Source organism: Varanus komodoensis, unplaced genomic scaffold (genome assembly GCF_004798865.1).
Source record: "Varanus komodoensis strain SLA01 unplaced genomic scaffold, ASM479886v1 scaffold60, whole genome shotgun sequence".
Lineage (NCBI taxonomy): Eukaryota > Metazoa > Chordata > Lepidosauria > Squamata > Varanidae > Varanus > Varanus komodoensis.
In genome coordinates, this window is record NW_025336223.1 from 146,393 (window position 1) to 158,741 (window position 12,349).

The following is a 12,349-nucleotide window of genomic DNA, read 5'->3' on the forward strand; positions in this document are numbered from 1 at the left end:
TCATACACTACATGACCACCATTTTGAGGTGGTGCCAACAGCAATTTTTGAAAATTTAAATTGGTCAAAATGCCTAAAAAGGTTGGAGACACCTGTGACAGAGGAATACACCAGATCCACCGTACTCACCTTCATGTCATAGTGGCAAAGTCTGTAGTGGCAAAGGCTGGTCTATGGTGAGGTGGTGCCATTATTCTCTGAAATATGATAGTCTGTTGCTGAATATCACTATCACTGAGATAGTTCTGTGAATGACTAAAATTTTTGCCTGACCAGTCCTTGAATGAGGATGAGTGAGATTATCCGTTTGTACGTAGCTGGTCTCTCTTTTGAAGAAAGCTACTACTGGAGTTTAACGTACAATCCCTAATTGTATTAGGAATGATGTGACAGCCAAGGAAACTGTTCTAGTGATACAGAACCTTGCAAAATGAAGTGTATTATTTTGTAATCTGCTCTGCTTCATCACTTCAGCTTTCAATCTGGCTTGGTTTCTTCTCCTGGCTATCAGCTGACATTCACTGCACAAGGGAAAAGTTGGCAGCGTCTGATAACTGTTGGCAATCTTAAAACCAATGAACACACTTTGCAGGCAATAATATCCAACTTTCTATGTTTGTATCCACAGAGGAAGCAGGAGGGAACTGATGTCACATATCAAGGAAATCCTCTATCAGTAGGGACCATAGATCAGTTGTAAAGGACATGCTTTGTATTTCCAGAAACCAGGCTGACTGAAACCAGGCAATACTGGTGCACGATAGTGGGCTAGATGGCCAGGTGGTCTGACTCAGTATTCAGCAGCTTCCTGTGTTCTGTGTTCCAGAGAGCTTAGCGCAGAATAAATGAACATGAAGGTTCAACCTCTAAGCACCATAAGCAAAGTACACATGGTCTAATTTTCTAGAATCAAAAATAACTATTTGGATTTCATCCATGGTTCCTGATATCCTGTGCTACTGTAATTCAGTCTACCCTAATCCTAACCCTAACACATGGTTATCAGAGACCCTGTTAATATTTTCCTCACAATGTTTGGAATGACTTGCAATGACTTGAGAACAAAGGGCTTCAGGAACCATGGAAATATTTTGGGAGTCTGTCAACTTATTTACCTTGAGTCATGGCATACCAAAATGTTTACTATATTTTTCAGTTTTTATACTTCTTGCCAAGTTCAGAAATATTCCTTTTATGTTAAGATTCTGCATGTTCCAATTACCTTTCAAAATTCTACAACAGAACTTATAATAACTAATGGAACAATAATTTGAAGCTAAGAAACAAGCATATATTTTCTTTCCTATCTTGCAATCCTATCTTGGTGAAGTCAATGTTCAATCTATTATGTATCTTACTAACATATTCTCTTCTGTTTTATAGTTTCCTAATGCTAGTAATAAATGTATTTTTAAAATACTTTTTAATTTATATGGAGTTTTGAGTCTACTTACAAATCCACTACTATGGAACACATGCATCAGTTCAATTCAAATCTCAGATAATATTGGGAATCCTTTTTATTAAAAAAAAAAATAAGGCATTGTAGTATCCAGAACAGCTACATGAAGACAGCTTACTAAAGTTATTTAAGTTTCTGAAACTCTGCCTTTACTTTTTCTGAACCCTTACGTTTTACAGGGTGGGTGTTTAAAGGGACAAAACACCTCAAAATATCCCCAATACTATAAAAGACTCAGGTTGGGACAAATGTTATATTTGATGCCAGTACATTTGGAGGGTTCTACATCACCAATAGCAAACAGTTCTTTGGGTCAGCTCAAGGATCTGCATCTAATTTGACTACTGAAGCTTAGCTGTTGGGTTAACAGTAAAATCCACTGAATACATATTCAGAAGAAAGTCCAATACAATGATACTTACTCACAGGGCAATCTATTTAGGGTACTGGACTCCACCTACCAACCAGCTTACCATATAGAGCTGCCAGTGTTCACTTCTGGGAAAGTGTCACTTCTGAGCACATAGCCTAAATCTAAATGGTCCTATATACGATCTTTGCAGATGTACCATGAAAAATATGTGTTTAGAATTAAAATACAATGGTATTGTTCAGGGAGTGCGATTGACTTCTAATGGCCATCCTAATACAGCTTTGTACAAAGCATGAGCAGAACATTAATTTTCCTAAAAAAGAAACAAAATTTAATAAAGTAGCATATGAAATTCTAAGCTAAGAAAGAAAGAAAGAAACCAACCCTCTACAAAACCCTCCTGTATTCTAAAACAGCTCTATTTAGCTTTAAATCAAAATGTTTTGATGATTTATTAAGCTGCTACTATAAAATTAGAAACCACTGAAGTACTTTCTTCCTATCCATTTTACACAAAACTGCAATTGTACACTTGAATATCAGTGGATACAACATACTTTTTAGAGAAAAAAAATCATCCAACCAGTAATGACATTGGAGAAGTCAAAATATCAAGAATGTACTTGTTTGTCTCACCTTAAACCGCTTGTCTTGTAGAACCTTCTTGATGGCAACCAGCTCTCCTGAATCACATAGTTTGGCTTGATATACAACACCAAAAGATCCATTTCCAATCACTTTAGTATCTGTATAACTAACTTCTTGAGGCCTGTCTGGACCTTGTCCAGGAGTTGCTACCACTGTGGTCACTTTGCTGCCATCTTTGTCTCCTAGAACATCAAAAGCAAAGTGGGATGGTTAATATGGGTCCTATCTTAGGGGAGATTATGCAGTGCATAACTGAATATGGTAGTCATAAAGTGTATTATGGGAAACAGCTTTTTAGTATCAGTTCATCATTAAAAGTAAGGTAACAATTTCAGTCACTTATTTTTTTGTAAAACAGTGAAATAATTTGACCTGTACATATCATTGACTGATTTTTGCATGACATGACAACTCATTGTGAGTAATCAGCAGTTTTAAAAGCTGTATGCCCCCCGTTCCAAGAAAAAAAAGGTTCAGATTTGATAGATTAAATAAAACAAACCCTTTCTTTTGACAGCTGTCAAAAGGAAGTGCTCACAAGGAGGGGGTGGGATACAGATCTCCCCTTTCCAATGTACCAAGAGCCTCAGGTAAGTGGGATAGAGAAAGGGACTAAGAACTTTCAACTCAATATAAAATTCTAGACATTTACATCCAAAAGAACCAACCCCTCCCTTCTCCATCAAGTTCACACTTTGAATCTGCACTTTCTAGCTGAGAATGCTATGTTTTGTGACAAACGGACCCAATATCTTCAGGAATATTGCCTACTCCAGCTTAAGAGCAGAAGGTCTTGCATAGTGTGTTGGCTTCCCATTTGGGAAGATAGTTTTTAAGGTGGCCTTCAAAGCAAATTTGTGCAGAAGGAGGTGGACTGGCCCACATTATAAGTCCACATGGCATTTTTCACTGTTTTTTGGTGGACCGTTGGAACCAAGGAGCGGCATCTTGTATCGTTGATGGACAAACTGATGCTGTTGTTGGCTGATGGTATTGGCTCTGTGGTTGGTAGGCATCCATAGAACCCCATGGCCACTTACAAGCTCTGGGCAGTTGTGAGGTTGTGAAGTTCTTTCTTCTAGCCATCACCCATGCTTTCTAGATGGCAGCAAGTTTCTCATCATTCCTCACACTGAAAAGCCCTTCCCCATCAAAGGACATGTCTTCAATGTGGGACCATACATCCTGTAACAGGCCTGCCACTCAGTGCCAGGAATGTCTCTGGAATCAGCACCAAGCTGAACAGGGGCTTGGAGTCACAGTCAACAAGTGGTGTTGGTCTGTTGCCTGGACAATCAAAGTCCCTCTGTTTGGAATACCCTAGTGAGAGCTTGAGGTTGTTTTGGGAGAAACTCAGTTAGGGCACCCATTTTCTCCCTAAGACAGACCTGGTATCTCCCCATGGTCACGTCATAGTTTGAGATACGCTAAGCCAGTCCTATTGCCACATTCATCCTCCTTGCCATCATATCTAGGCAGCAGTCTGCTGATGTGGTGCTTTCTTGTTGCAACCATCCCTGCACCAAATCCACGATAACCAAGTCTGGGTGTGGGTGGTGCAGCAGAAATGGGATATTCCCCTCCTAAACCCAATACAGGATTTCCAAATGATGGGATGTGGATGTGCCAGGGATTTCCAGGACTCCCTCAAGGCTTGGAGAGTAGGTAGGAATAGAATAGCCACTGGCACAGAGTCCTCCATCCAGATGACATCACAGCCCAGATCCACTGGAAGTTCAGTCACCTGTTGTGTTTGCAGTCCAAGAGACATCCCCATGTGGAAGACCTGTTTAGAGAAAATTTCCAGGTCTTCAAAGAGGGATCTTGAACCCTGCACTGAAATGGTAACTTCTGATGAAATCAAGCCTGGGTCATTGTAAATCAACAGCGAATCAGACTCAGGGACTTAGTCAGCTGGATCAGATAAGGAGGAACAGCTGGATGAACATAAGGTCATTGTGGCAGTGCAGGCTGCCAAGACACAGATGGCATCCAAATGAGTGCTGGAGATTGAATAGACAGAACCACTGGCTGGTGTTGGGACTGATGATGGTTCAGTAGAAATTAGGGTTAGAATTAGAATTTCCATAAAAATTTTTTTTTTTAAATTCCCATCCATCTTGGGCTCCTTTCTCATTAGAGGCACTTGCCATGGGACTTTATCATTCTGAGTTTATTAAAATGGGCTTTCCTAACATCCAGGAAACATATGGCTTTTGTTTCCTTTAGAATCAAGAATTCAAGTATGACACGATCACTTTCCCCCAGAGTTCCCTTAACTGCCACTTCATCTACTAGGTCTTCCCTGTTGGCTAGAATCAAGTCAAGGATTGCCATTCCTCTTGTACCTTCCTCCACTTTACACTGGAGGAAGTTATCAGCAACACATGTTAAGACTATTTTGAAGAAGCTAGGTTTGGCAGAAAGTGTCTCCCAAAAGATATCAGGGAAATTGAAGTCCCCCATAACAATGACATAACGCCTCCTTGAAACGCTGCCTTGACTAGGTTGTGGGTAATAGAGTCCAACCACTGTGTTCCTGTTAATCCTTGCTCCATTTATATTAATCCAGATGCTCTCAATGGAGCTACTAAGATCCTCCTCCTATATTTCTGTGCACAGATATGTATCTCTAACATGTAATGTGACTCTTGTCTCCCTTCTGTTCTTTTTGAACAAGTTATATCCTTCAATTGTTGAATTCTAGTCACGGGACGCATCCCACCATGGTACTTGTTATATGCAAATTTAATAAACAAGCCACCCAGCCTCCATGGTTTGTTTTAAGCTTGTGGGTGGGCTTGTTAATCATCCAGTAATGCCAGGTTTGCACATAATGACAAACCACTGAGTGCCCTCTGCCACAACTTACACTTTTGAAAGGGTGGCAAGAGCCATAACAACAAGAACAATGGGGACTATTGCCTTTGGTGTCTTCCTGTTACATGGAACCAAATAATTAAGTACCAGAATATTTGTACCATTCGCAAAGACATGGAGTTTATCAAGCAAGTTTGTGTTAATACAGTATAAACACAGCTGGTTTCATAAGCATAGGCCATTTGGGTTGCAATCCTATTCTCATTTATCTAAGAGTAAGTTCTACTGAACTCAATGGGGCATACTTCTGCAAAGGCATGTATAGTATTGCATTGTTCACTGGTGCACCTGTCTATAACTCCAACAAATAACGAATATAAAAAGTACCATACAGTTTAAGGGTTCCTTGACCACATTCTCACTCCAATATTACATAGCAATCTAAACTTTTTCCTGCAGTCTGTAACTTAGAAATAGTTAGAAAACTAGATCACCATGCAAAACTGCAGCGAGACTGGCAATGTTTAGTACAGCTGCCATCGTTGTAATACTTTGCCTATCATTCCTGAAGCAGAAATAGGTCTGCCAGCTGGAAGCCATGCCAGTCCCAAAATCATGAATGGCTGATGTGGCAATGCAGTTACTCAGCTGTCAGTGTAACTTGCTCTAGGATACAACCAGTGTACAAGAAGTAAAACTAATTAGAGATGGGGAAGGGTTACCCCATACCAAGGGTTTCTGCATCTTGTAATTAAACATCTTTTTTTAATCAGCAAAAGCACAGGGTTTGAAATGTCTTATTTTATTTTCAGTATGCCATTTTCACATTAAAATTGTAACCAGAACAGCTCACATAAGGAAAAAATCCCTGCACAGCTACAACTTAAATTTGTCAAATGGTCATCTGTGAGGTCCTACAAAAAGGGTCCGTGTCTATAGAGAGTTAGATTTTGAATATTTTCAAATTTTAGTCAAGGAAAACTGGCACTCAGTTCCTTGCTCTCTAAAATGAGATGTCCTGCAAGTGCCTTGTGAGTAATCCCTTCTTATCACCACATTTAGATGTTATAGGACTCATATGGAAAGGAAAGACAGATTGTGTGACTACATTTGAAGAACACTTGCAAGCAAGTACTTTTTCTTATTTATAATCTCCATGAACTCCTACCTACTAGGGACCAATGAGCTGACATACCTACAGAAGCGTGTTGCATCCTCAGCAAAAATATTATTTTGATTCACTACACTAAAGAGGGCATCCGCCTTGGAACTGATAACAAAGGGGTAATGTCTTCTACAGAAAAGCCGAAGACATGGCTCATGTGTCTGACTTATCCAGTTTCTCCATTGCTACACATATGGCAATGGCTGAAAAGATAGCTATGGCCCTGCTGGAGATTTTTTTCACTGTGAATTCCTCCTCGCACCCACATTTTGCCTGGGAAATGGCCAACTGGAGGATGAAACTGACATGTTCTTTGACAAATAGGAATTATGGCTATGCTGGACTGAATGAAGTAGATGTAGAGCGGATACAACTGAGAAGGAAGAGACTAGGCATCTGTGAAGCTAAATAGCAACTAGGTGGACTTGTTATTATACATGCTCATGCAAAATTACTAATAAAATATTTAAAATGATTATGAGAAAATTCTATTTGTTGTGTTTTATTCTATTTTGTCCTATTGCTAAACCATCTCAAGACTACGGTAAGGAACGGTCTAAAAAAGTTTTAAATAAATAAATATTGATTTTGGGTTTCCCTTCCCAATCATTAAAAAAGGGAGGCGGGATCCAAGTCCTGGCTCAATTTACTAACAAACTGAGTTGACATGAGTAAGGAGGAAATGGAACAAACCCCCCAAATGCAATAAATGGATTTTCCACACCCTTTGAAAAGCTAAATACTGGAAGGATAAATGAGCACCTTGTACACAGTACAATGAAGTGTTTAACTTTTGAAGGCCAATGGCACCTTCAAATGGGTAATTATGTAACTATTTGGATCACTTTTGTTGACCCTTATGTGTAATTGCTAATCAGTTGTATTTTCATATACATATTTCATTTTATAGATATTAAGTGCTATGAATATACACATTTCTGTATGCTTGTTTAAAAAAGAAAGGCAAATCTGCTGAGCAGGGTAAAGTGGAAGAAATGATAAGAAGTCAGGTGAATGGTAATATGAAAAGAAGCATTGGTAACATGTACTGTTTTAAGCCAGTTTCTGCAGCGAAGTAAAGGAAGGACATGAGAGAGGGTAGTCATCTGGCATTTTCTAGATCAGATACTGCAACTGAGGTCAAGTACAGATCAGGGGGACATTCCTTGGTTCCAGTGCCCAGACATTAGAGGGGAAATTGTTTTAGGATTTGGCTGGCTTGGCCTTCCCAGTCTCAGCCATTGGTACTAAAGTTCTGAGGCTAGTCTGGACTATTGCAAGGGTTTGCCCAGGAACAATGCCAAACCCAAATCAATGGTGAGAGCTGGTCATCTGACACTAGGGATGATTGTTTTGTAGTCCCGTCTACAGTTGATGGAGCTGAGCCACACCAGAATGAAGCGAGTTAGAATGGGTTTGGTGCAAATGGCAGATGAGATGATATAAAGGGGCATGTTCCTACATTAAGGCATGAAGATGAGCCATCCTGGGTCTTCAGGCCTGTTAGTGAACAGTGGGGAAAGACATTCAGCCTATATCTTTCTTCTAGGTACAGGTTACAAAAAGTGTGGCAATTGGTCAGTTATATTTTACAGCCAGAACAGATATACTTCTTGAAGAAATACTTGTGGCCACATGCTTCTGTTTGGTGAGGAGAGATTAGATACAGATAGAAGTTTGTCTATAGCAAATAGAAAAAAATAAAAAAAAACTAGAAAAGCTCTCTCAGTAGTATTAGAGAGTCAATTATCCTTGAGGAGAACATTATATAATATATGGAGAACATCCTAAACAGTGCTAATCCTGGAGTAGGCAAAAAGGAACTAAGTGTGAAGTAGAAGCCAATGCCTAGAGCATGCTCAGGGAGGTTAGGCACCATTCTTACCCAAGTTCTGCTCAAATCTAGCACATTTTTCATCAGGTATATAACTTATATGTGTGTCACAGAAAACATAAAGAACCAATTCCCGTAGAGAAAGTTTTACTTCCTGATAATGCAACAGTTTCCAACTGTCTGATCTCTGATGATCCCTAGATAAGAGGCTCTGAGGTAGAACTTAATGACCTGCAAAGTTTAGAGGGGGCATTTTTTTAGGTTTATTGGTCCCATACCAATTAAGACTTCAAACATTTGCCTATCAAACTGTGTCCAGAAGGAAAACAGGTATATATCTCAATATTGGCAAGATAAATTTATACTAATATTTATCAGTTAACAGTGTTGCTCCATACTAAGTTGGGCATTTTTTAACAGTCTTCCAAATAAATCCCATATATAATACATAACAATAGATTAACTTGGATTTTGTGGAGTTGAAGTGCTGAGCTGAAAAAACAGAAAGAAATTCAATAGGGACAAATGCCAAGTTCTGCACCTAGGAAAAAAACCAAATGCATTGTTTCAAGATGAAGAATACTTGGCTCAACAATACTGCAAGTGAGAAGGATCTTGGGGTTGTTGTAGATGACAAACTGAATATAAGTCAACCAAGTGATATGTCTGCAAAAAGGGCAAATGCTATTTTAGATTGTATTAACAGAAATATCACTTTTAATCACGTGAAGTAGTACTTCCTCTTTACTCAGCACTGGCCTCACCTGGAGCACTGTGTCCAGTTCTGGGCACCACACTTTAAGAAAGATGAAGACAAGCTAAAAAGGGTTCAGAGGAGGGCAACAAGGATGATCCAGAGACTGGAAACAATGCCCTATGAGAAGAGATTAAAATAACTAGGCATGTTCAGCCTCGAGAAGAGAAGACTGGGGGGAGATACAATAGCATTCTACAAGTATTTGAAAGTTTGTCACAAAGAGGTATAACAGGATCTCTCTCAATCATCCTGGAGTGCAGGACACAGAAAAATGGGCTCAAGTTACAGAAAACTAAATTCTGGCTAGATATCAGGAAAAATTTCCTTACTCTTAGAGCTGTATGACAATGAAACCAATGGTCTAGGGAGGTTGTAGGCTATCCCACACTAGAGGCATTCAAGATGAAACTGAACAGCCATCTGAGAGGGATGGTTTAACTATGAGTCCTGCACAGAGTATGGGGTTCAACCTAATGGCCCTCTGCTGCCCTCTATTCCACTATTCTATGGCTCTGTGACTGTTTCTAGAAAACCTACAGGACTGCTGCTAATCTCTGATCTTCTGTTCAGATAATATCCTTGAAAGTGTTGTCACTGATCATTTGCAAGTATTTACTTAACAGCAGCCCAGCCAACATTCAGAAAGTGCTTTACAAATCAGTTACAAGTGTTAAAAGCAGGCTCCCATGTGAAATCAATTCTACAAAAAAGAAATGGGTGGGTTTCACTCTCAAAAATTAATGTGAAGATCATTACAGATCATGTCATGAATTAAACTACTTTCCAGATAGTCTGGAAATTCTGCCACAAGTTTCCATGCAATGAACCAAATTGGACATGCTATTCACCAAACTAAAGGTACAGAGTTGTGTTACCAGATATAAAGGTTTATTTTTTTGCAAGTACTTAAAGAGTTTGAGCAACAAAAACAAAAATTGTGCTCTGGATTGTCAGAACATTTTAACTATCCCACAGTCATCCTGTGCTTGGCAGGGGATTGAACCTGATGGCCTTCTTGACCCCTTCCAGTTCTATTATATTATGATTCTATTATTCTATATATTCCTTAGTGAACTAATTTCCTATAAGCTGAGTCAAGAAATGTCTAAATCAGATTATTAGGAAGTTTCTAAATGGGAGACAACCATTACCTTAAGAAAATACAAGGCAAAAAGTATATGCTATTAATAATATGTAGATAATAACAGACAAAAATAAGTTGTATACCATCATGTTCAACAAAAAAGTAACAAAGCTTTCATCTGGTTATCATTTGCATAAAGAATATAAGAAAGATGTTAAGCAACAGGAATGGAATAGTTGCTGGCATCACTGCTTCAGGCAGCAATACATTTGAACAGAAATGTTCCAGTGTGGTATAGCAGTTAATGTTGGATTGGGATCCAGTAGACTCCCCACTTGGCCATGAAGCTAACTAGGTGAACTTTGACCTGTTGCCAAGTGTCAGCCTAACCCACATCACAGGACTGTTGAGAGGATAAAATAGCGGGGGTTATGTAAGCTGCCTTGGGCTCAAGGAAAGAGGAAAATAGTCGAGATATGAACATAATAAAAATGTAATAAATAAAAATATTTTTGAAATAGGTGTATCTTGCTGTGTACCATCTTGTTTTACACCCATATATCACTAGCAGAGAAATAATACATCACATGGCAGCAGACAGAAGAGGTAACACATATTGACAGACCACCAAACTTCTTTCAGGCAGAGATACAACTATGTGTAACAGCATCTTTACTTAAGATGAATTGGCAAAAACAGGTGTTACCATTAAAGCTCCAAACATGTACTGCTTATAAAAATGACACCTGCAGAGCCAATAACTTGAAATCTGGCATCCATTATCTCCCTCTTGTTGTCTACAATCATGCAAGAGGCCAAACAGCCTAATACATACGAAGTTCAAAAGTGCCCAAAACTGACACGATTTAAATATATTATTAGATTTATATTCTGCCTTTTAAAAAAAGAATTCAAAGTGGCTTACATCATCCACCTGTTCTCAATCTTCTCCCTACAACAACCCTGTGAGGTAGGTTGGGCTGAGTGTCTGTGAGTAGCCCAAGTCACCCAGGTGGCTCCATGGCTGAGGGGGAACTAGAACCCAGATCGCCTGAGCCTCAGACCTGTGCACTCAACCAGTACAGCACACTGTCACTCAATGTGTACTTTTTGTACTTTCTATAAAGTTGCAGCTGTGCGTATCTATATTTCTCTAAAATTCTGAGGGAACCTACTTATTTTATTCAAAGGTGTGCCTTTCATCACAGGGTTAAATTTTGAGTAGCAATTTTCTGTTCCATGAAAGTATATGGCAGCAACTGTAGGCAAAGTTATGTCAACAATGCTGGGTTTCAACCCAAAGCCAGAAGTTCAGTGGTTAGAATTCTACTGATAGAGTCAGAAGGGCACTGTCAACTGAGGTAAAAGTGAGGTCATTTTGAAGGCTGAGGGAATCCCTCTGATTGATGAAAAGGGGAAATCGTCTGCAGAAATCTTGTACAGGCTTACTGGGAAATAGGCAGTTCTGAATCTACTGGAACATAACTATTCATTGCACACATCAACTCAAGTTAATCACATGTCTGTTTTGTTTTTTTAGTTTGTGCTGCTGATTTTTTTCCAGAATACCATAGTCATAATTTTAAAAAGGGAAATAGAATTATCACAAGAAATGTAGGGCATATTTTACCCTGATATGCTTCTGACATCTAGGATACCAATACATGTGGCATCTGAAAACATGGGCCTATTTCAAAACTAAAAAATCCTCCGGCAGGACTAGTTTCCACGGCCACTGAAGGATGCTAGTGTGTCACAATCTCTTATCACGAGGAAATGTTGCGAGTTCTTCTTTACAAAATTTTAAAGCTTCATCAGAATCACATGTAATGGGAAGCATGTTCATTTTCTTTTTGTTATACAGATTTCCCATGTCTCAGTTGTTTTTGTAATCACAGAGTGTACTCAGAAAACCATGATATATGAATCTATGGAAATAGCTATAACTTGCTCTACAACCATCAGCATGATTTCTCTAAAAACTGAGGGATTTAGAGCATCTTTGAGCATCTTTAACTGTGTTCACTTATGCCACTAACAGTCACCAATTCATGGTTTTGTTGCAATATACCATAAAAACTTCAGCAAGAAAACAGGCTAGATCAATTTTATTTTGTTATGGCAATGGAGTGATTTCACACCTGCAGTTTCTGTGCATCAAGGCCATCAATTGAGTTTTCTATCTATAAGTTTCCTTACTGGCCTT

General features: G+C 39.0%; 1 protein-coding gene across 2 annotated transcripts in view; it reads right to left on the reverse strand.

Moving 5' to 3' along the window:
• The window catches only part of GSK3B (glycogen synthase kinase 3 beta), a 141,861-nt gene that overhangs the window by 112,909 nt on the left and 16,603 nt on the right, over nucleotides 1–12,349 (reverse strand). For both annotated transcript variants that reach the window (XM_044449692.1, XM_044449693.1), the window contains exon 2: nucleotides 2,472–2,665. In XM_044449692.1, the coding sequence (XP_044305627.1) occupies nucleotides 2,472–2,665 (194 nt within the window). The remainder of the gene's footprint in view (nucleotides 1–2,471; nucleotides 2,666–12,349) is intronic.